Raw genomic sequence first — 25,833 nt, forward strand, 5'->3', positions numbered from 1 at the left:
GATGGCTGAAATGCAGATGGCACAGAATGACACAGACTGCTGCCAGGACATCAGGCATTAATCTGCATGATTCGCTGCCTGTGGTTACACACCAGATGTTGAGGGAGTGGAATCTCGGTTGCGGTACATCTCCATGCGCCCGCAAAGCAACATGCGTGCAGTTAGTGGCACTCTGCACCATAGAAGTCTGCAATCAGCGGTGCGAGCTTAAGAGAGGGCGTTGGCGAACGTGCCTTCAGCTGCCTAGGCCCTTGGCTCTAGAATTCCCTTCCTAAACTTCTCCGCCTCTCTACCTCTGTCTCCTTTTTAAGACATTCCTTAAAACCTACCTCTTTGACAAAGCTTTTCGTAGCCCATTCTAAAATCTCCTTCTGTGGCTCTGAAATTTTGTTTGATAACGTTGCTATGAAGCACCTTGGGATGTTTTGCTGTTAATGGCACTATATGAATGCAAGTTGTTGGCTGTTTCCTGGATAAATTCACCTTGTTTGTCGGTAGCTTTATTTGAATTAGAGAGAAAAGAAAGTGCTTGCATTTATATACAGGTACAACCTCCGAAATCCAGAAACCTCGGGACCAAGGACATTCCACTTTTTGAGTTTTTCCAGATTTCGGAACAGAAATCCGACGCCCCGAATCTGAAAACCCCCTGGGCCGAGTTTCAGATATTTCTGGATTTCGAAGAAGGGGACAGCGGCTGTGGGTGATTCGGGATTGGATGATGGCGGGGACGGTGGCTGCAGGGGGCGGGGGGAGGGGATTGAGACCCAGATGCTGGTGGGGGAAGGGGGGATTCGGACCTGGATACTGACGGGGACGCATGGCGCGGGGGAGGGGGATTGAGATCCGGATGCCGACGGTGACATAGTGGGGGAGGAGGGGCGGAGGATTGAGGCCTGGATGCCGATAGGGTCAGCGGCTGTGGGGTGATTCAGACCCCTTTCCCAAAGGGATAAGGAGGAGTCCAACAGCAATTCACGGTCAGCGTGACCTTATGACTCGGATGCAGTGGGTGTGACATCGGGATGTGTCTCATTTTTGAAAGTATGGAGGGGGTTTGCACATTGAAGGCAATCTGTCGTTTAGGATTCACGAGTGTCCGTGCATTCAGAGTGCCTCGTGTCTTTTGCAGTGCGAGTTGTTTGGGAGTGCTGGGGAGTGTTGTTTGTACAGGTTTCACTGTGCAGTGCTGTTGGTGTTTGTAATTTGTGTGCTGTTTATATCACTGTTGTGAGGACAATGTCCGATTTTCAGAACTGATTTCTGGATTCCGGACATTGACTTGTACGATCTGCATGATGTTCGGTTTTCGGAGCATTCCGGTTTTTGGAACTCCAGATTTTGGATGCTCTACTGTAGTGCCTTTCAGAGTATTTTAAAGTGCTTTAAACACCATGAGTTACTACTGCAATGCAATCATTTGTTAATTAGTCATTCATGGCAGCCAATTTGTACATAACATGGTCCCACAAACAGCAGTGAGATAAATGAATAGATAATCTGTTGTGATGGCAGTTGGGGGTAAATATTGCCAAGGTAGTTAAAACTTGTTCCCCTTAAGTTCAGAAAAAAAAACTTCTCAAGCATTCAAGTCACACACTTTTTTATATATACCTGGTTCTGGTTTGTATAATCTATAAATTTGGAAATTTCTGTAATTTCTGTCTTTATCGTCTTTTCAAGAAGCTCTCTCCTTTCAAAAATACAAAATATTGTAGATGTAAAAGATCCCATTATACTATTTGAAGAAAAGCTGGGGAGCTGTCCCGTGTCCTGGCCAATATTTATCCCTCAACCACTATAAACAGATTATCTGGTCATTATCTTATTACTGTTTGTGGTACCTTGTGCACAAATTAATTACACTTCAAAAGTACTTGCATAGAATTTGCAGCACAGAAATAGGCCATTTGGCCCAACCTATGCTCCACTCACGCCTCCTCCCACCATACTTCATCTAACCCTATCTGCATTGTATTCCTTTCTCTCTTATGTACTTATATAACTGTCCCTTAAATGAATCTATCATTGGCTGTGAAGCACTTTTGGACAGCCTGAGGTTGTGAAAAGTGCTTTATAAATGCAATTTCCTCTGTAATCATTAACCAATCTTAATGATGTACTGCAAGAGTTCACATCTTCAGGTGTCAATTACTTTAAACAGATTTATTAACACATTGTAATGATCCAATATTACCTTTAGGAGCATTAGAAAAGCCAGACAGGTCAGGTGTTTGGTTTACTCCTGTGATTTCTCAGCCTTCAATAACAAAGGGCTCAATTTTCCCCGAGCCCGTTTTCTGGCATACTTGCTGAGTTGCGCCGCGTAATTACGTGAATAGATCCGCCAGGAAAAAATCTTCATAGTTTCGATGTTTGGCCTCTAATCTGCAGCGGCGCAACATGGCCAATCGCCTTGGGGAGGTGGAGCCTGCGGTCTGCGCTGGAAAAAGGAGCCGGACCTTCTGCGCATGCGCGGGGGGGAAAAGTGACATTCTTGACGTCGCTGAAATGGCCGTTCATGCGCCGTAGAGCTCCGAGTCTGGGAGACTTCCTTCGGCTTCATATAGTGAGTAACCTTCGAGGTCTGTCAACAAGTAATGGTTAGGTGACAGTGCAATAGATTTCAAGAAGAAGCTGTAGATTATAACACACTGGCTCTCCCCCTGCCACACCCCCCGGCCCTCGAGCCTTTCCAGTGCCCTCCCGCTGCTCTGTGGCCCCCAATGCCGGCAGTTCGCTGCCTCTTCCCACTGCTCCCCCCCCGAGCCTCTCCGGTGCCTTCCTGCCGCTCAGTGGCCCCTCGATGCTGGCCAGTTCATTTTCCCCCCCCCGCCGCCACCAGCCTCCTGGTCTGCTCCCCTAGCCCTGGCCAAAGGGCTTGCTAGTGTGTTCTCCTGCCCCTAGCCCAGGCAGAGTGGCCTTCCGGTTCACTCCCCAGCCCCTAGGCCAGACCGAATGGTCTCCCTCCAGGTCCCCGCACCTAACTACATCCGAAAGGCTTCCCCCCCACCCTCTCTGTTGTGTATGCAGAAAGAGTCAGACTGAACACTGAGCTCAAAGTAAAGTGTGACCTTAGTCTTTTATTGCAGGTCTCCAGAGTGCCTCTCCAACCTGTGAAGCTTCCTTAAAGACCTGTGCTCCCAAGGGATTATGGGATCCCTTGGGTTTCCAGGGGATGAGCCCTCTGGTGGCTGTACAGAGTAAATACAAGTATACATATATAACAACACTCCGCCCCCCCCCCCCGCCCCAAAGTCAATAGTGTAACTATTTACAATGTGAGTCGATCTGGAGCCCTTCTTGCCCTGGTTGATCGTCTCGGTGTGAAAGCTGGTGTTGTTGAATCATTTGTTGGGCCCTCGCTGGGCTGCTGTACAGCTGGCCTTGCTGGGCTGCCTGGTGTGTTGGGCCCTGCTGGGCTGCTGTGGATGATGGGTTCTGCTTCGTGGTCAACCGTGGTGCGGTTGCTACTGGTGCGTATGTTGGGGGATCAAAAAAGGTAGGGTCCAAGGTGGGTTGCTCAGGATAGTCCGTGAATCTGAATTTGATTTGGCCCAAGTGTTTCTGGTGAATGAGTCCATTTGAAACACCCTGCTCCCCTCTTTGGCCATGACAGTGCCGGGAAGCCACTTGGGACCTTGTCCATCATTTAATACAAATACAGGATCATTGATTTCAATCTCGCATGACACATTTGCGCTATCATGGTATGCACTATGTTGAAGCTGCCTGTTCTCTACCTGTTCATGTAGATCAGGGTGAATTAACGAGAGCCTTGTCTTAAGTGCTCTTTTCATGAGCAGTTTAGCAGGTGGAATCCCAGTGAGTGAGTGGGGTCTCATGCACTAGCGAAGCAGAACTCAGGATAGGCGAGTCTGCAGTGAGCCTTCAGTTACCCTCTTCAAGCCTTGCTTGATGGTTTGCACTGCTCTCTCTGTCTGACCATTGGACACTGGTTTAAACGGGGCAGATGTGACATGTTTGATCCCGTTACGGGTCATGAATTCTTTGAACTCAGCACTGGTAAAACATGGCCCGTTGTCGCTCACCAGGACATCGGGTAGGCCGTGTGTGGCAAACATGGCCCACAGGCTTTCAGTAGTGGCAGCGGACGTGCTAGCCGACATTATCTCACATTCAATTCACTTGGAGTATGCGTCTGCAATCACAAGGAACATTTTACCCAAGAACGGACCTGCATAGTCGACGTGCACCCTAGACCACGGTTTGGAGGGTCAAGACCATAAACTTAGCGGCAGCTCCTTGGGAGCATTGCTTAACTGCGAGCATGTATTACATCAGTGAATGCAGTCCGCATCGATACCGGGCCACCAGATGTGGGATCTGGCTATTGCTTTCATCATTACGATGCCTAGGTGGGTACTGTGGAGGTCATTGATGAAGATGTCTCTGCCCTTCTTGGGAACCACTACTCGATTGCCCCACAGAAGGCAGTCAGCCTGTATAGACATTTCATCTTTGCGCCGCTGGAACGGCTTTATCTCTTCTTGCATTTCCACTGGGACACTGGAACGGCGCAGTCCCGACCTGGACGCCCGTTTTTCGCACCACAAATTGCGCCTAAAAAAATCCTCGGTATTCTCCACCTACTTACAGATTCTCTGGCCCTCGGCGCAGCCAGCACGAGCTGTGGGGGGGCGGAGCCAGGTCCCTGCGCTGAAAACAGTGCCGGGACCTCGGCACATGCGCGCTACAGTGGGCACGCAAGTGCAGTAGCTCCAGGCGCCGAACTGTGTGGGAGGGGCCCGAAGCACGCAGCCCCTAGCCCTGGCTGAATGGCCTCTGGGGCTGCGTGAATAAGGCTCCTCCCACGGCCAGCTCCTGCTCCCCCCCCCTCCCCCCCCAGACCAGACCCGACACTCCCTCCCCGCCTCCCCCCCTGCCTCCGGACCAGACCCGACACCCGTGCCCCCCCCCCCCCCCCGACTGACCCGACTCGACCCGCGCTCCTGTTCCCGCTCCCCGCCCCCCCGACTGGACCCGCGCTCCTGTTCCCGCTCCCCGAATCCCTGACTGGACCCGACCCGACCCGCGCTCCTGTTCCCGCCTCCCCGACTGGACCCGACCCGACCCGCGCTCCTGCCCCCTGACCTGACCCCCCCCCCCCCACTGGACCCGACCCGACTCCCGCTCCCGGACTGGATCCGACCTGACCTCCCCCCCCCCCCCCTCCTTCTCTCTCTCCCTCCCTCTCTCTCTCTCTCCCCCCTCCCTCACTCTCTCTCTCCCTCCCCCTCTCTCTCCCTCTCTCTCCCCCTCCCTCACTCTCTCTCTCTCCCTCCGCCCCCCCTCCCTCCCTCTCTCTTCCCCCCCCTCTCTCTCTTTTCCCCCCCCCCCTCTCTCCCCCCCCCCTCCCCCTCTCTCTCCCTCTCTCTCTCCCCCCCCCCCCCCCCCGACCCAAACCGACCCAACCCAACGCCACCTACCTGTAAATCTGGTGCTGGGGACGGGCCCTGCCCGAAGTCTCGGGCCGGCCCGTTCAGCCTTCGGTCCCGAAAGGCCTGCCTGAAGCACTTTCACACAGGTAGGAAGATGGTTTATTTAATCTTTTCTTTGCTTATAAATGTTTATTCAGGTTGGATTTATTTGTATAATATTTGTAGAAGTATAAATAAGGATTTATTATAGAATTTAATGACTTCCCTTCTCCCCCCCCCCCCACCCCACCCCACCTCGTTCTGGACGCCTAATTTGTAACCTGCGCCTGATTTTTTAATGTGTAGAACAGGTTTTTTCAGTTCTACAAAAGTCTTCACTTGCTCCATTCTACTTTAGTTTGGAGTACGTTTTCACTGTGGAAACTTTCAAATCAGGCGTCAGTGGCCGGACACACCCCCTTTTGAAGAAAAAATTCTGTTCTACCTGACTAGAACTGCAGAAAAAAAAATGTGGAGAATTGCGATTTCTAAGATAGTCCGTTCTCCACCAGTTGCTCCTAAAAATCAGGCGCAAATCATGTGGAAACTTGGGCCCATTAAGGGGTCCTGGCTTGTCCAGGTTTTTATCTGCCGGGCAGTGACGGGTGATTGCTCACTCTCAAATGTTTCCATAACCATGGCTAGATCTGCGGGCTGCGCCATTTCCACCCCCGTGGTGGGCAATGGCAGCCTACTGAGAGCATCGGCGCAGTTTTCTATGCCTGGCCTGTGGCGGATGGCGTAGTTGTATGCGGACAACGTGGGCGCCCATCTCTGGATGCGGCCTGATGCGTTGGTATTTATCCCTTTACTCTCGTAGAACAGGGATATAAGTGGCTTATGGTCAGTTTCCAATTCGAATTTTAGCCCAAACAGGTATTGGTGCATTTTCTTTACCCCATAGACACATGCTAACGCTTCTTTCTCAATCATGCTGTAGGCTCTCTCAGCCTTAGACAGACTCCTGGATGCATAAGCAACCGGTTGCAGTTTCCCAAAATCATTAGCTTGTTGCAATACACACACAACGCCATATGATGACGCATCACATGCTAGTACCAAACGCTTACATGGATCATACAACACAAGCAATTTGTTTGAGCATAACAATTTTTTCTCGCTTTTACAAAGGCATTTTCTTGACTTTTGCCCCAATCCCATTCGTCCCCTTTTCGTAGTAAGACATGCAGTGGTTCTAACAGTGTGCTGAGACCGGTAAGAAGTTACCAAAGTAATTCCGGAGTCCCAGAAACGACCGCAGCTCCATCACATTCTGTGGCCTTGGTGCATTCTCGATTGCCTCCGTCTTCGCGTTGGTGGGCCTGATGCCATCTGCCGCAATCCTCCTTCCCAGGAACTCCACTTCAGGCGCCAGGAAAACGCACTTCGAGCGTTTTAACCTGAGTCCCACGCGGTTGAGTCGACTAAGAACCTCCTTCAGTTTCTGCAGATGGTCGACTGTGCTCCGACCTGTAACCAAGATGTTGTCCTGTAAGACCACGGTGTGCGGGACCGACTTCAGTAAGCTTTCCATGTTTCTCTGGAATATCGCTGCCGCCGATCAGATTCCAAACGGGCATCTGTTATAAACAAAAAGACCTTTGATGCAGGTGAGGGCCTTTGATGATTCCTCCAGTTCCTGCGTCATGTAGGCTGAAGTCAGATCCAGCTTCGTGAACGTCTTTCCTCCCGCCAGCGTTGCAACGAGGTCGTCGGCCTTTGGTAGTGGGTATTGGTCCTGCCGGGAAAAACGATTGATAGTTACTTTGTAATCGCCACAGATTCTGACGGTGCCGTTTCCCTTGAGGACTTGGACGATAGGACTGGCCCACTCGTTGAACTCGATCGGGGAAATGATGCCCTCTCTTTGCAACCGGTCTAGCTTGATCTCTACCCTTTCTCTCATCATGTACTGTACTGCTCTTGCCTTGTGATGGACGGGTCGCGCCCCCAGAATTAGGTGAATCTGCACTTTTGCTCCTTGGAATTTCCCGATGCCTGGTTCGAACAGCGAAGGAAATTTGTTTAAGACCTGGGCACACGAAGTGTCGTCAGCGGGCGATAGCGCTCGGACGTCGTCCCAGTTCCAGCATATCTTTCTCAGCCAACTCCTGCCAAGCAGCATGGGACCATCGCCCGGTACCACCCAGAGTGGTAGCTTGTGCACCGCTCCATTGTTGGAGACCTTTACGATAGCACTGCTGATTACAGGAATCAATTCTTTCGTGTAAGTTCTTAGTTTCGTTCGAACTGGAGTTAAGACTGGCCTTGAGGTCTTGTTGCACCACAACCTTTCGAAAATCTTTTTGCCCATGATGGACTGGCTCGCGCCCGTGTCCAGCTCCATTGACACTGGGAGTCCATTTAGTTCAACATTCAGCATTATCGGGGAACAATTCGTGGTGAATGTGTGCACCCCATGTACCTTTACCTCCTCGATTTGAGACTCTGGTTCATTGTGATCCTCCGTGGATCTGTCCTCCTCTGCAACCTGGTGGTATGCAGGTTTAACAGACTTTGTAGCTCGCCTGCACACTCGTTGGAGGTGTCCCATTGTTCCACAGCCCTTGCAAACGTATCCTTTGAATCGGCATGAATGGAAACGATGATCACCCCAGCAGCGCCAACAAGGTGTTAATGGCCTTGCATTCATTACCCTTGATGGTGGACTCTGAGACATCTGCAGACGTGTAGCTGCAGGTATGTGTGACCTGACCTGTACGTTATGATTCAAAAACAACATCACTTTGTTCACAGTAGTTGTAGCAGCACTTGTGTGCTGAGAGATTTGCTTCATATTGTCACTGGTGACAATGAACGCCTGGGCTATCGCAATGGCCTTACTCTAGGTTGGGATCTCTACAGTCAAAAGTTTGCGAAGTATGGTTTCGTGGCCAATGCCAAGTACGAAAAAGTCTCTGAGCATGTGCTCCAAATGTCCTTCAAATTCGCAATGTCCTACAAGACGTCTTAGCTCGGCAACATAACTCGCCACTTCCTGGCCTTCAGACCTTTTGTAGATGTAGAACCGGTACCTCGCCATCAGAACGCTTTCCTTCGGGTTCAAATGCTCTCGGATCAGTGTGCACAAATCGTTGTACAAATTCTCCATGGGTTTCGCTGGAGTGAGCAGATTCTTCATGAGGCCATACGTTGGTGCCTCACAGACGGTGAGGAGGATCGCCTTTCATTTGGCCGTGCTCTCTTTCCCCATCTAGCTCGTTGGCCATGAAGTATTGGTCCAGTCGCTCCACAAAAGTTTCCCAATCATCTCCCTCCGAGAATTTCTCCAGGATGCCCACTGTTCTCTGCACCTTTGGGTTCTCAATCTATATCTCGTCACCAGTTGTGGTGTATAGAGAAAGAGTCAGACTGAACACTGTGAGCTCAAAGTAAAGTGTGACCGTAGTCTTTTATTGCAGGTCTCCAGAGTGCCTCTCCAACCTGTGAAGCCTCCTTAAATACCTGTGCCCCCCAAGGGATTATGGGATCCCTTGGGACTCCAGGGGATGATCCCTCTGATGGCTGTAAAGAGTAAATACAAGTATATAACACTCTCTCCCTCCCCCCACCTTTCTCTTCCTCCTCTACACCTCTCTCCCCCTCTTTCGTACCTTTCCTGCTGCTGCTGTCCGGGCATCTGCTGCAATTACCTGCGCCGATTTCCTTACCTGCGCCGATTTCTTTAACTCTCCGCAAGGGTTTTCTCGAGTGGCCTAAGTAGAAATGGAGTAATTATTAGCTGTCCAAAGTTGCCTAAATGGCCAAAATTGGTGTAGGTGGCTGGTAACGTCCCCTTTTGAAGAAAAAACTTACCTAAAAAACACGTAACTAAGTCAGTTATGCTGGTGCAATTTTATTGGAGAAACTGGGGATTTTTAAGTTAGGCCAGAAAAAGCAGCCTACTCCAAAAAAAACAGCAAATATTGAGGAAAATTGAGCCCAAAGAACTAAACAACTCCAGATAAAAGTGTTATTTATTTTAGCCTACCAATATGCTATCTTTAAGTTGTGACCTTGACAACTTGGGTTCTGTGAAAGACCTTTTTGTTTTATTTGGGCACCCACAATTCTTAGCATTAGCTCTTTCCGTTTTCCAGAGTCCAACCGGACTGCTAAACACTCCATTTTGAGAACACATTTAAAGCACTTTTTAGGTCACTTTCACTCGTTTATGTTGGCATTACTATGATTCAGTGTAAATGAGGCTGAAGTGATGGAAATTGGGATATACAACATCACTAGCTCATTATTGCCTAATTTGCATGCACCTACCCACAAGTGGGCTGGTGCTTCTGCCAGTTGCCAGAAATAGCAGGAGAAATTAGGGCAGGCACAAAAATGGACAAGCATCTGACATAAAGGTATCCTGCCCTATTTATGATCACCACCTGTTGGATTAACATCACAAAATCGGGAGACTGGAAGGAACACTAATCTATAATATAGTATGCTATTTTTTGAACTTTGTGATTAACTCGATAGAGCACAGTGATTTTTTTTCTGGACCTGTGCATTTGTGACTTCCTGTGCACTGAATCAACAGATCTTGGCCGTAATGGAGTGTTACAGTTGGCTTTATTGTTCTGGCCCAGGGAGGAGAATATTGGTCAGGGTTCCTGCTTCTGATTATTATGTGGAAGCCTCTATTTGAAGTTCATGTATGTGGATGTCATTTGAAGACAGGATAAGGCTCAGCTGTGATGCCCTTTTGGTCAAATAACCTGCTAACATTCACTGTCAACGCTCATACATAAATATTTGCCAGTTGGGCAAGGTACTGGTACTGCTCAAACGAGGGGATGATGTCCTCAGGAGAGGAAGGGAGAATAGAAAAAGGAAAAGACAAACTCTGGCTGCCAACTTCTCTAAGTTAGAAGGCTGATTCTGCATGTCAGTACTGCTATCGCGATGAAGCCATAGTTGGGAACTTGTGGACAGTGCATTCCCAAATTTCTGCTTTCCACTACTGGTGGATGAGGCTTCCCACTGGCGGTATGGAATTGTAAGATTACTCCTAACACCTGCAATCTTATTTTAATTGTACTTTCAAGAGTTTACTTTCAGGTATATGTTTTATGAAGCCTTGTATGATTTGATTATACAATGTTTAGAAGAGGAGTACATTGATCAACTATTATTTTTTGACATGGGGAATAAGAGGATTTAGATGCAGAAACTTAACATCATCTGTACCAGATTAAGTTGCATGTCCCTAAGGTACTTCAGCCACATAGTTGTGGGGCGGGCTGCAAGTCTTGCCCATCATAATCAATACTACTATCTGCAGATTAGGTTCTACCTGCAGAACATTAGCATGTGCCAATGCTCACAGAACTCTACTTACACTCCCTGACAGACACCCCCGCAGGCATAGCTCAACCTTATGTACCACACTAAAAGACAACACTGAACATTGAGGCCAAAGGTGATGGCTAAAGGAGGAGAAATGCTGTCAGATCATCAGCACTACCACCTCTGGCAAGATGCACAAGGGCCAACTCAAAATCATAACATTTATACATGCCACACTCCATGTAACTTCCATAATATCACTCCGGTGGACCAGGTTACCATTTGATGGGCTCTAACCAGCAGCACTGCAACTGGTTGGAGAGTGCAATTACAGTGTGTCAATTTTACTTAGGCAGTTTTTATTGTAAATGTGGGCATAGAAATTTATAATAGAATATAAAAGTAAAAGAAGAATGTATGACTTTAAAATGGAGACTGAATTACATCTGTATGCCCTGGTTAAATTATTTCCTGCCCTCTAAATCTGTGTCACCTGAAGACTACACTTAGTTTTGACTCAGTGTGCATAATACCATGGTAGATCAACTAATATATTATTGTAGCGATTCATTTCTGTCCCTGAACTGTTTTCAACATTTAACATTGTAAATTACATTTCCCATTCAATTTTACTATGCCAACTTTCATCATAGAGTTGCAGGTTCTGGATATTAGATACATTTGTGGAACAATTTTCTGAAGTCTCGCCACTCTGTCACAATCTTGTATATTTAAAATAAACATATTTTCATCATCTGACTAAGCAATGCAATGGGCCTCTGCCCACCTGGGGCACGCTTGCCATGTAGGAGTTCCGAATAGAGCGCATGCTTTGGGAGTCTCCTGTCGGGCCTGAAAGCATCCTTGATAAAGTGCATCCCTGGCCCAAGACTGCCCTAAGTGGAGGGCATTGAGCACCTCGAATCTCGTCATCGAGAGTATGTAGAAACCAAGCGCAGACAGCGGAAGGAGTGTGCGGCATACCAGACTCCCCACCCACCCCTTTCTTCAACCACCTGTGACAGAGACTGTAATTTCCATATTGGACTGTACAGTCACCTGAGAACTCACTTTTAGAGTGGAAGCAAGTCTTCCTCGATTTCAAGACACTGCCTATGATGATGATGCAATGGGCAATTTACTAATGTAATAAATAGATATTCAATAATAAACATTCTAACAATGAAGCCCCAAACCAGGCTTCGCTTGGTATCCATTATGTGCTTGCAGCAAGGATTGCAGGACAGTTTCCTCATAGCCACCTGGCTCAGTTGGCTAAATCCACAGGTTATGTAACCTTCCTGGTCTGTATAACTCAGTGATTCACCACTGAGCTATTGACATCATACTTGTATAATGCATAATATTGAGCTCTCCCAGAATATCAAAAATGTTTGTAAACAGTAAGTGTACTTTTATGAATTCTGTGTCTCAGAAGGAAAATGTATAGATACTTACTGGTACCTTGGTCTCTCATATTACTGTGTTTTAGGCTTCAAATTTGCAAGTTTGTGCTGGGATATCAGTTCTGCTCTAAATGGGATTTATGTCCACTGTCTTTAATTATGATGACCATGTCTGTGCCACTTCCTGCTCTCAATTTGAACTAGAAAATGTCATCAACTTTGCTTCTATCTTCCACTCCTCCTTTGCCATTCCATGCTCCATCTTTGACTCTTCTCATTCCTTCCTTGACTTCTTTGACAACCTATCCCCAGAAATGGTTATAATCAATGTCTCCGACAATTCCAATGACTGATTATACTTCCTCCCACCACACATCCTGCGGAGAGACTATTGTATTCTCCCAATTTCTCCAGCCAGAATTTTGCCAGTGCTCAGCGGATGGGATCGGTGTTGGGTCGGGTGTTAAAGTTGAAATAATTGACAGCGGATCGGGAACCTGTTGTCAAATTATACCCACGCGCCTTTCCCAATGTCGGGTCTGTCAACGCAGAGCAGACCCGACTGGCAGCAGCGGGGGATGTAATTAAAATGATTAGCATCCTGTTGCCAGAAGCTTAATAGCCTTTTTTCACTTACCTATTGTCTTTAACTTCATGACCACAGGATCCCCGCTGTGCGTAGACCACGGCTGTCGAGCTGAGGCGTGAGTTCAATGGCCATTGCGCCAGCTGATTACTTGACACCTTCAAATGTACAGTAAAAGCTCCCACCTGACTAATAGTCACTTTCCTCAGGCAGAAGCTTTTTCTCCCTCCATTTCCAGCACATGTTCTGTAGGCTATCCACTTCCCACTCCAACCATTCTCACCTCATTGGAAGAACTCTCTCACCATTGACAGAATGCTTCTGTCATCTCTACTTCATCTGCCATCTATTCCATCAACATGGCTACCCTTTATTCTCTCTCATCTTGGTCCTCACCATGGCCAGATGTATTTCACATGACGCTGTACACCCTGGCTGCCACATGATGCGCCAGGTTGGCACCACCCCACACCAGGAAAGAAAGAAAGAAAGACTTGGATTTATATAGCGTCTTTCACGACCACCAGATGTCTCAAAGCGCTTTACAGCCAATGAAGTACTTTTGGAGTGTAGTCACTGTTGTAATGTGGGAAACGCGGCAGCCAATTTGCGCACAAGCAAGCTCCCACAAACAGCAATGTGATAATGACCAGATAATCTGTTTTTGTTATGTTGATTGAGAAAGAAAATAAATATTGTCCAGGGCACCAGGGATAACTCCTCTGTTCTTCTTCGAAATAGTGCCATGGGATCTTTTACATTCACTTGAGAGAGCAGACGGGGCCTTGGTTTAATATCTCATCCGAAAGACTGCACCTTCAACAATGCAGCGCTCCTCAGAACTGCACTGGAGTGTTAGCCTAGATTCATGTGCTCAAGTCCCTGGAGTGGGACTTGAACCCACAACATTCTTTCGACTTTAGTATATGGTATTCACTGCCCACTATATGGTCTCCTCCACATTGGGGGGACCAAATGTAGATTATGTGATCCCTTTGCCGAGCACTTCAGTTCAGTCTGCAAGCGTGGAACTGAACTTCCGATTGCTTGCCACATCAATTTTCCATCCTTCACTTTGATCTCTCTGACCTTGGCCTCCTACACCGTTCCAGTGAAGCACAAAGCAAGCTTGAGGAACAGTATCTCCTGTTTCTCAATGATTCATACTGAGTTCAACAACTTTCGACCTTAACTACTGCTTCCATTTTCTCTTGGATAGCGGGTGCTGATAATGGAGGATGGCTGAACCAGAGCCACTGGAAGTGGAGGATGTATGAGTTTGTACTTGGGGTGGAGATCCCCTATCCGTACACGGCCAGCAGAGTGGTCTGCACCCTGGGCCCTGGGATCTACCTGCCTTTCTTTTCTACTACATTTCCAAGCCACAGGAACCTTTGCCAGATTTTGTATGCTTCCCTCCCCCACTGCTATTCTGCTGTAACTATTTACTCCTTCTCTGGACCCATCTTTTGTTTCTATGCTTTTCTCATTATCACCTTTTGCCTTGCCACCATCATCACTTTTGTCAATTAATCACTCCTGCCCTCCACCCTATCACAGACTGTTTGTTCTTTACCTGCCCCCTTTCCCCGGCTCTGTATTTACTTAAAAGCTGTTCATATCTAACATCTTCTAGTCTGCTGAAAGGCCATCAACCTTAAAACGTTAACTCATTTTTTTATCTCTGATGCTGCTTTTTTCGGAAATGTGTTGTGTGTTTTTATCAATTGGATTTTAGATGAATGGATTTATTTTATTTTAACAACATTGCTTTAAACTATTGTTTTCAGGTATTGATTATGGCATGGGAAGGAGATTACCTACTGGATTATTCCTGTTCAGGATGCTTCTTGGACACTATACCAGGGGATTTGGAATTGCATCAAGGCCTTGGTGACATTGATGAGAGACTGAAGGAGAATACTGCGTGGTAGGTTGTTCACTATCTGGCAAGTTATGCTTGGATTGATTACATACAGCAGCAGTTTCCGAATGATATGCTCATATCTGTATGTTTTAAGTTATTTCCTTTTATTTGGTACAGGATTGCATGCTATGAGGGCCATACCTAGTTATACAGTTCTATACTTCAGTGCTGTACTGAGGAAGTACTGCACTGTTGATGGTGCTGTGTTTTGAATGAGTCATTAAATCGAAACCCTATCTGCCCTCGCAGGAAAGAATCAAAGGAAAGGTCTTTGATGGGGTAGAAGGCAGGAGAGATTGAATGACAAAAAAGGATGATGGTGCAAGGCAAATGTGGGTGGTAATGGAACAAGTAAAGAAACAAAAGATAGGTCTAGAAGAGATGTAAATGGGAATAGCAGAATCATCAACAGCTGCCCTACGAAAAAATGGGGGCCTAGGTTATGATCTGAAATTGTTGAACTCGATGTTGAAGGCTGTAAAGTGCTGAATGGAAAAATGAGGTGCTGTTCCTCAAGCTTATGTTTGTCATGTATCTCACACTACTGTACATGACCGTATCTTACCATTCCAAACATGACTGTAACTAGAGATGACCTGTAATCACTAGCTTACCTTACCACCAGGGGTGCACTTCCAGGAGACACTGGATACCTGTCCCAGACAGGTATAGAAGGACAGGTCTCAGGCAAGTATGGCATTCGAGAGCTGTGTAATAAAGGTGCAGGTCCTGAGTGACCTTGACTTCAGCATGTGCCTCGTGTGAGTTTGTACTGCAGGGAGAGGACTTTACAGTGGCGACGAGTTACGGGATTACAGAATCCACAGAATGGCGACCAACGGCTCAGATGAGAAATACAATGCTGGAGATAACTGGGAGGACTTTATAGAAAGGCTCCAGCAACCTTCGTAACCAAAGACTGGTTAGGCAACGATAAGGCAGACAAGAGAAGAGCCCATCTCTTGACCAGCTGTGGCTCTCAAACATACGCCTTAATGAAGGACCTGCTGGCACCCGAGAAACCAGCAAGCAAATCGTTTGAAGAGTTGAGCACACTGGTAAGGGACCACCTGAAGCCAGCGAGCAGCCTACCCATGGCCAGACACAGGTTCTACAACTGCAGACGCTGTGTGGGCCAGAGCATACCCGACTTCGAGGCGGAACTTCGGAGGTTGGCTAGCTTATGTGAGTTCTCCGATGAATTAAAGCGAGAATTACTGAGAGACTTTTTTATTGAGGGAATAGGCCACACAGGCATATTCCAAAAGCTCATAGAGACCAAGAACTTGACCCTAGAGGCAGCAGCACTGGTTGCACAGACATTCTTGGCAGGAGAAGAAGAAATGAGATTGATCTACACTGCGGGTACAACAACTAACGAAACATCGGACCAAGGGGTTCACAGCGTGAAACAAGCTGCTACCCCCACACACAGACAAAGGCAGGAGAGCAGGCCCTCAATAGCAGGCAGTGGCGCCAGAAGCCATCAAGGGCCACATAAACGGCCGTTCACACCTCATCAACCCACTATGCGAGCAATCAATTACAAACTGAGAGAAGCTCAAGAGAGATCAGCCAGACGCAGCTCATCCTTTGGAAACAATGGAAGCGGTCTGTGCTGGAGATGTGGGGGAAGGCACTCATCAAGGGAGTGTCGATTTCAGCATGCTGTTTGCAGAAACTGCGACTATACAGGGCATCTGGCCCGCATGTGCAGAAAAATGGCAGCTCGGCTGGTATACTAATCGGAAGGGTCGGAAAGCGGACCAGAAGACGGTGGGGACAGTACTCGGGACACCGAGGTACAGCGGGTCAACACGATCAATGGCCACTGCTCTTGCAACAAGACGCCTCCAATAATGATGAGGGTCCTACTCAACAGGATACCCGTCAACGTGGAGCTGGATACGGGAGCGAGTCAATCCCTCATGAGCGCTCAACAATTTGAACAGCTCTGGCCGCACAAAAGCAACAGACCAAAGCTCACAAAGGTCGACACCAAACTAAGGATCTATACCAAAGAAATCGTCCCTGCCCTTGGCAGCGCTATGCTCTCAGTCACACACAAAGGGACAGTGAACCGACTTCCCCTGTGGATTGTCCCCGGAGATCTCCCAGCACTGCTGGGGAGAAGCTGGCTGGCAAAACTAAACTGGAAATGGGATGATGTTCACGCCATGTTGTCAGAGGAACGGACCTCCTGCTCAACAGTTCTAAGTCGATTTGAACATCTCTTTCAGCCAGGTGTGGGCACCTTCAAAGGGGCTAAAGTCAAAATCTACATCACACAGGATGCTAGATCGGTCCATCACAAGGCTAGAGCTGTGCCCTTTGTGATGAGGGAAAAGATTGAAAATGAACTGGACAGGCTTCTGCGGGAAGGCATTATCTCACCCGTGGAATTTAGCGACTGGGCAAGTCCCATCGTCCCAGTCATGAAGCCTGATGGATCCGTACGAATCTGTGGGGACTACAAATCTACCATAAACAGAGTCTCCCTACAGGTCCAATACCCGCTGCTCAGAGCGGAGGATTTATTTGCCACATTGGCTGGAGGAAAACTTTTCTCAAAACTAGATTTCACATCTGCGTATATGACGCAAGAATTGACTGAAGAGTCGAAGCTACTCACCACCATCAACACACATCGAGGCCTTTTCATATCAGAAGGATTGCCGCTGATGGAATCCGCCCAAAAGAGTCCAAAACCGAAGCAATTCGCCTGGCACCCAGGCCCCGGAATGTCTCAGAACTGCGCGCCTTTCTCGGGCACTCAACTACTTTGGGAACTTTTATGCAGAACTTAAGCACGCTGCTGGAGCCTCTCCAAGTGCTACTCAGAAAGGGGTGCGATTGGTTTTGGGGGGATGCCCAGGAACGCGCCTTCAATAAGACACGCAACCTTCTGTGTTCCAACAGTGTTTTGGCTTTCTTTGATCCAGGTAAAAAGCTAGTTCTTACATGTGATGCGTCAGCATACGGGGTCGGGTGCGTTTTACAACATGTCAATAGTGCGGGTAAATTACAACCCATAGCTTATACCTCCAGGTCACTTTTGCGGGCGGAGCGCGGGTACGGAATGGTGGAGAAGGAGGCGCTCGCGTGCATATACGGTGTCAAAAAAATGCACCAATACCTTTTCGGGGCCAAGTTCGCGTTAGAAACCGACCACAAGCCCCTCGCGTCCCTACTATCCGAGAGCAAGGCAATAAACGCCTCGGCACGCATTCAATCGTGGGCACTCATGCTGGCCTCTTACGATTACACCGGCACAGACAACTGTGTCGACGCACTTAGCAGGCTACTCCTGGCGACCACGGAAGGGTCTGACGAACAGGACTGTGCGATAGTCATGGCAATCAGTGCCTTTGAGTCCAAAGGTTCGTCCATGACAGCTCGCCAAATCAGATTCTGGACGACCAGCGACCCCACGTCATCCCTAGTAAAAAGATGTGTCTTAACTGGTGACTGGGCAGAGGCTCGCGATGCTTGCCCCGAGGAGATCAAACCTTTCCATAGGCGCATGCATGAGCTGTCACTACAAGCAGAGTGCCTGATGTGGGACAGCCGAGTAGTTATGCATCTGCGAGGCAGAGAGGCATTTGTCTGGGAGCTCCACCGCGAGCATCCAGGGATTGTTCTCATGAAAGCCATAGCCAGATCCCACGTCTGGTGGCCTGGCATTGACGCGGACTTGGAGCTCTGCATCCGACGGTGAACCATTTGTGCCCAACTCAGTAATGTCCCCAGGGAGGCCCCCCCTGAGCCCCTGGCCCACCAAACCGTGGTCGCGGGTGCATGTAGACTATGCGGGCCCATTCATGGGCAAAATGTTCCTTGTAGTTGTAGATGCATTTTCAAAGTGGATCGAATGCACCATTTTAAACTCGAGCACCACCTCCACTACCATGGAGAGCCTTGCAACCATGTTCAAACGCACGGCATTCCTGACATATTGGTCAGTGATAATGGTCCGTGCTTCACCAGCGCAGAATTCCAAGATTTTATGAGTGACCACGGTATAAATCACGTTAGGACGGCACCGTTCAAGCCGGCCTCCAACGGCCAGGCGGAGCGAGCAGTGCAGATCATTAAACAATGCATGCTCAAAATCCAAGGTCCCACGCTGCAGGGCCGCCTGTCGCGACTGCTGCTGGCATACAGATCTCGTCCGCATTCATTGACTGGAGTTCCTCCCCCGCAACTATTGATGAAACGGACCTTAAAAACAAGGCTCTCATTAATCCTCCCAGACATGCATGAAATCGTTGAGGCAAAGCGCCGTAAGCTAACTGAGCACCATGACCAAAATTCGAGGGGGAGGTGGAATGAGATAGGGGACAAAGTGTTTGTGCTAAACTATGGCAGGGGTCCCAAATGGCTTGCAGGGACAGTAACAGGCAAGGAAGGAAACAGGCTACTAGTGGTACAAATGGACAATGGCCAAACCTGCCGGAGGCATGTAGACCAAGTCAAAAGTAGATTTACCAACAACACTGCTGAACCAGAAGCAGACTACAATGTGGAAGTCACAACACCACACCTGGTGGACAGACAGAGGGAACAACCTGCGGAAAGGGCAATCCCAACAGACAGCCCAGGCGAGGCACCAACAATCATACTGAACGAAACAGACAGCCTAGGCGAGATACCAGCAATCACACCGAAAGAAAAACAGGCACCAAGGCAAACAACTGAACCACAACTAAGACACTCCACGCGAGAGCGTAGTCCGCCTGAGAGACTGAACCTATAAAGACAATAAGACCTTGGGGGAGGGTGATGTCATGTATCTCACACTACTGTACATAACTGTATCTTACCATGCTATACATGACTGTAACTAGAGATGACCTGTAACCACTTGCTTACCTTACCACCAGGGGTGCACTTGCAGGAGACACTGAATACCTGTCCCAGACAGGTATATAAGGACAGGTCTCAGGCAAGTATGGCATTCGAGAGCTGTGTAATAAAGGTGCAGGTCTTGAGTGACCTTGACTTCAGCATGTGCCTCGTGTGAGTTTGTACTGCAGGGACAGGACTTTACAATGTTGAGCTTCATTGGAACAGTGTAGGAGGCCGAGGTCAGAGTGGGAGTGGAGCGGAGAATTAAAGTGACAGGCGATTGGAAGCTCAGGGTCAGGCTTGCGGACTGAATGGAGGTGTTCCACAAAGCGGTCACCCAATCTGTGTTTAGTCCCCTCAGTGTAGAGGAGACTGCATCGTGAGCCGTGAATAGAATATACTAAATTGAAAGAAGTACAAGTAATATGTTGTTTGAACTGAAAGGAGTGTTTGGGGCTCTGGATGGTGGGAAGGGAGAAGGTAAAAGGGCAGGTGTTGCATCTCCTGCGCTTGCACGTGAAAGTGCCGTGAGAATGGGAGGGGGTGTTGGGGGTTGACCAGGGTGTCGTGGAGGAAACTGATCCTTCGGAATGCTGAAAGGGAAGGGGAGGGGTGGAAAAGATATGTTTGGTGGTGATATTATGCTAGAGGATGATCTGTTGAATGTGGAGGCTGGTTTTGGGAAGGAGGGGAAGGAGCGAGAGTAGAAGTGCAGGAAATAGAACAGACACGATTGAGGGCCCTGTCCACTATGATGGAGGGGAATCCTCGGTTGAGAAAAAAGGAAGACATATCAGAAGCACTGGAATGGAAGGTTGCATCGTCAGAACAGATGTGATGGAGAAACTCAGAGAATGGAGTAGAGTCCTTGCAGCAAGAGGGGTGGGAGGAACTGTAGTCAAGGTTGCTGTGGGAGTTGATGGTCTTATGGTCGATGTTGGTCAATAGCCTATCCCCTGAAATGGAGACAGAAGTCGAGAGAGGGGAGACCATGTAAAGGCGAGGGAAGGGTGGAAGTTGTAAGCAAAGTTGATTACATGTTCAAAGGAGTTTTTCTGGTGTCCTGGTCAGCATTTAGCCTTCAAACAACACTTCTATTAACAGATTAACCGATTATTTATCTCATTGCTGTTTGTGGGACTCTGTAAATTGGCTTATATTTTCCCACATTACCGAGGTGAATACACTTCAAACGTACTTAATTGGCTGTGAAGTGCTTTGGGATGTCCAAAGGTCAGGAAAGTGCTATATAAATGCAAGTTATTTTTTCTGTAGAACAACAAAACCAACTTGCATTTATATAGCACCTTTAATGTAGAAAAAATTCTCATGGCACTTAATAGAAGTGTAATTAGACAAACATTAATGCCGAGCCTAAGAAGGGAAAGCTTGATCAGAGGTGGGTTTTAAGGAGCGCCTTTGAAGGTGGAGAGATTTGGGGAGGGAATTCCAAAACATAGGGCTCTGACAGCTGCAAGCATGGCTGTCAATAGTGGATGAAGCGGGATGCACAGAGGCCAGAGCTGGAGGAATACAGACTTTGGGATTGGGCAGGGCTGGAGGAGATTATAGAGTTAGGGTGGGATGAGGCCAGTATTCCTGCTTTTTCCCCATACTCCTTGATGCCTTTTGTGACTAGAAATCTATCTGTCTCCTTCTTAAATATATTCAGTGACTTGGCCTCCACAGCCTTCTGTGGTAGAGAATTCCACAGGTTCATTACCCTCTGAGTGAAGACGATTCTCCTCATTTCGGTCCTAAATTTCCTACCCCGTATCCTGAGACTGTGACCCCTTGTTCTAGACTTCCCAGCCAGGAGAAACATCTTTCCCGATTCTAGTTGTCCAACCCCGTCAGAATTTTATATGTTTCAATGAGATCCCCTCTCATTCTTCTAAACGCTAGTGAATACAGGCCTAGTCAACCCAATCTCTCCTTATACGACAGTCCTGCCATCCCAGGAATCAGTCTGGTGAACCTTCGCTGCACTCCCTCGATGGCAAGTATATCCTTTCTTGGGTAAGGAGACCAAAACTGCACAGAATACTCCAGGTGTGGTCTCACCAAGGCCCTGTATAACTGTAGTAAGACACCCTTGCTCCTGAACTCAAATCCCCTTGCAATGAAGGCCAACATGCTGCACCTGCATGTTTACTTTCAATGACTGATGTACAAGGACACTCGGGTCCCTTTGTACATCGACATTTCCCAAGCTATCACCATTTAAATAATACTTTGTCTTTATGTTTTTCCTACCAAAGTGGATAACTTCACATTTATCCACGTTATACTGCATCTGCCATGTGTTTGCCACTCACTCAACCTATCTAAATCGCCTTGCAGCATCTTTGCATCCTCCTCACAACTCAATCCCACCTAGTTTTGTGTCATCAGCAAACTTGGAAATATTACGTTGGTTCCCTCATCCAAATCATTTATATATATATTTATATATATTGTGAATAGCTGGGGCCCAAGCACTGATCCCTGTGGTACCCCACTAGTCATTGCCTGCCACCCCAAAAGAGACCCGTTTATTCCTACTCTATGTTTCTTGTCAGTGAACTAATTTTCAATCCATGTCAGTACATTACCCCCAATCCTATGTGTTTTAATTTTGCACACTAACCTCAGATGAGGGACTTTATCAAAGGCCTTCTGAAAATCCAAATACACTACATCCACTGGTTCTCCCTTATCTATTCTATCAGTTACATCCTCAAAAAACTTCAATAGGTTTGACAAACACGATTTTCCTTTCATAAATCTATGTTGACTTTGTCTAATCCCGTTGATATTATCTAGGTGTGCCGTTATCACATCCTTTATAATAGACTCCAGCATTTTCCCGACTATTGATGTTAGGCTAACTGGTCTGTAGTTCCCTGTGTTCTCTCTCCCTCCTTTTTTAAATAGTGGGGTTACATTTGCCACCCTCCAATCTGCAGGAACTGTTCCATAATTTTGCAAGATGACAACCAATGCATCCACTATTTCCATGGCTACTTCTTTTAGTACTCTGGGATGCAGATCATCAGGCCCTTGGGATTTATCGGCCTTCAATCCCATTAGTTTCTCCAGCACTATTTTCTTACTAATAAGCATTTCCTTTAATTCCTATTGCTCACTAGACCCTTGGTTCCCTAGCATTTCTGCGACTTTATTTGTGTCCCCTGGGAAAATAGATTAAAGTGTAGGATGGTTGATGAACAGTTGCGTACATTTAAGGAGATATTTCATAACTCTCAAGAAAAATATATTCCAGTGAGGAGGAAAGGGTATAAAAGAAAGGATAGCCATCCGTGGCTAACTAAAGAAATAAAGGATGGTATCCAAATAAGAACAAGGGCATACAAAGCGGCCAAAATTAGTGGGAGGACAGAAGATTGGAAAGCTTTTAAAAGCCAGCAAAGAATGATTAAAAACAAATGATTAAGAAAGGGAAGATAGACTATGAAAGTAAACTAGCACAAAATATAAAAACAGATAGCAAGAGTTTCTATAGGTATATAAAAAGGGAAAGAGTGGCTAGGAACAGGGAGGTCTTACTGCAGTTGTACAGGGCTTTAGTGAGGCCTCACCTGGAATATTGTAATCTGAGGAAGGACATTTTTGCTATTGAGGGAGTGCAGCAAATGTTCACCAGACTGATTCCCGGGATGGCAGGACTGACATATGAGGAGAGGCTGAATCCCCAGGGCCTGTATTCACTGGAGTTTAGAAGGATGAGAGGGGATCTCATAGAAACATATAAAATTCTGATGGGACTGGACAGGTTAGATGCAGGAAGAATGTTCCCGATTTTGGGGAAATCCAGAACCAGGGAACATAGTCTTAGGATAAGGTGTAGGCCATTTAGGACTGAGATGAGGAGAAACTTCTTCACTCAGAGAGTTGTTAACCTGTGGAATTCCCTACCGCAGAGAGTTGTTGATGCCAGTTCATTGGATATATTCAAGAAGGAGTTAGATATGGCCCTTACGGCTAAAGGGATCAAGAGGTATGGAGAGAAAGCAGGAAAGGGGTACTGAGGTGAATAATCAGCCATGATCTTATTGAAAGGTGGTGTCGGCTTGAAAGGCCGAATGGCCTATTCCTGCACCTATTTTCCAAGTTTTTATGTTTCTAAAGTGAATGTTGGTCCCTTAGAGGATGAAACCAGGGAACATGGAGATGGCAGAAACTCTGAACAAATATTTTGTATCAGTCTTTACAATAGAGGACACTAAAAATATCCCAACAGCCGATAGTCAAGGGGCTATAGAGGGGGAGGAACTTAACACAATCACTAAGGAGGTTTTACTCAGTAAAATAATGGGACTAAAGGCGGATAAATCCCCTGGACCTGATGGCTTGCATCCTAGGGTCTTAAGAGAAGTAGCGGAAGGGATAGTGGATGCATTGGTTGTAATTTACCAAAATTCCCTGGATTATGGGGAGGTCCCAGCAGATTGGAAAACTGCAAATGTTACGCCCCTATTTAAAAAAGGAGGCAGACAAAAAGCAGTAAACTATAGACCAGTTAGCCTAACATCTGTGGTTGGGAAAATGTTGGAGTCCATTATTAAAGAAGCAGAAGCAGGACATTTGGAAAAGCATAATTCAGTCAGGCAGAGTCAGCATGGATTTATGAAGGGGAAGTTATGTTTGACAAATTACTGGAATTCTTTGAGGATGTGGATAAAGGGGAACCAGTGGATGTGGTGTATTTGGACATCCAGAAGGCATTTGACAAGGTGCCACATAAAAGATAAAAGTTCACGGGGTTGGGGGTAATATATTAACATGGATAGAGAATTGGCTAACTAACAGAGAATCAGGATAAATGGTTCATTCCCGGGTTGGCAATCAGTAACTAGTGGGGTGCTGCAGGGATCAGTGCTGGGACCCCAACTATTTACAACCTATATTAATGACTTGGATGAAGGGACCGAGTGTAACGTAGCCAAGTTTGCTGACGATACAAAAATGGGAGGAAAAGCAATGTGTGAGGAGGACACAAAAAACCTGCAAAAGGACATAGACAGGCTAAGTCAGTGGGCAAAAATTTGGCAGATGGGATATAATGTTAGAAAGTGTGAGGTTATGCACTTTTGCAGAAAAAAATCAAAGAGCAAGTTATTATTTAAATGGAGAAAAATTGCAAAATGCTGCAGTACAGCGGGACCTGGGGGTCCTGGTGCATGAAACACAAAAGGTTAGTATGCAGGTACAGCAAGTGATCAGGAAGGTCAATGGAATCTTGGCCTTTATTGCAAAGGGGATGGAGTATAAAAGCAAGGAAGTCTTGCTGCAGTTATACAGGGTATTGGTGAAGCCACACCTGGAATACTGCGTGCAGTTTTGGTTTCCATATTGAAGAAAGGGTATACTTGCTTTGGAGGCAGTTCAGAGAAGGTTCACTAGGTTGATTCCGGAGATGAGGGGGTTGACTTATGAGGAAAGGTTGAGAAGGTTGGGCCTCTACTCATTGTAATTCAGAAGAATGAGAGGTGATCTTATCAAAATGTATAAGATTATGAGAGGGCTTGACAAGATGGATGCAGAGAGGATGTTTCCACTTGAACTAGGGGGCATATTCTTAGAATAAGGGGCTACCCATTTAAAACTGAGATGAGGAGGAATTTCTTCTCGCAGGAGTTGCGTTTTTTTTTGAGCGACTTGATTTTTCTGAAGTATCTTAAAAATCCCCATTTTGCGCACTTAATTTTGCGCCAGTGTAAGTGAGTTAGTAACGATTTTTTTAGTTTAGTTTAGTTTTTCTCAAAAGGGGTGTTACCATTTAGGCCACTTTGGCTAGCTAATAGTTACTCCAAATCTACTTAGGCCAGTGTATGTGGCCACTTCAGAAAACCCTTGCGGAGAGTTAAGAAATCAGCACAGGTAGGTACGTCGGAGGCCAACAGAACTTAATGACTTGACTAAAGAATGTGTATAGGATCAAACAGCTATACAGGACATCATATGACAAACTTTGCAAAGTTAATTTACTATACAACAGAAGCATTCATGGAAGCTTAAACTAGAAAAATAAAATAAGTAAAAGATAGTTTAATTAAATTGCCCTAATCGCACAACTAATTTAAACACCTATTTGTTTGCAATGATTATACTGGGCCAAAATTGAGCCCATATTATCTAAATAAAGTCTACTTCAGTAAATAAGATATTCTCTCAGTGTTCCTCCATTACTTATGTTCTTCTTTCACAATAGCACTGTTGATTTCTGGATTCTTTTCCCTCAATCTGGTTCAGTGAAATCACTGAGTCGAATACCGATTGTGGTTTAAACAAAGCAAGCTTTTATTTAAAAAGCAAATCCCGATCGGG

General features: G+C 46.8%; 1 protein-coding gene across 1 annotated transcript in view; it reads left to right on the plus strand.

Moving 5' to 3' along the window:
* The window catches only part of kiaa0825 (KIAA0825 ortholog), a 769,133-nt gene that overhangs the window by 72,470 nt on the left and 670,830 nt on the right, over positions 1 to 25,833 (plus strand). Inside the window, exon 2 of the mRNA XM_070884909.1 lies at positions 14,519 to 14,658. Within this exon, the coding sequence (XP_070741010.1) occupies positions 14,528 to 14,658 (131 nt within the window). The 5' untranslated portion in view covers positions 14,519 to 14,527. The remainder of the gene's footprint in view (positions 1 to 14,518; positions 14,659 to 25,833) is intronic.

Source organism: Pristiophorus japonicus, chromosome 1 (genome assembly GCF_044704955.1).
Source record: "Pristiophorus japonicus isolate sPriJap1 chromosome 1, sPriJap1.hap1, whole genome shotgun sequence".
Classification (NCBI taxonomy): domain Eukaryota; kingdom Metazoa; phylum Chordata; class Chondrichthyes; family Pristiophoridae; genus Pristiophorus; species Pristiophorus japonicus.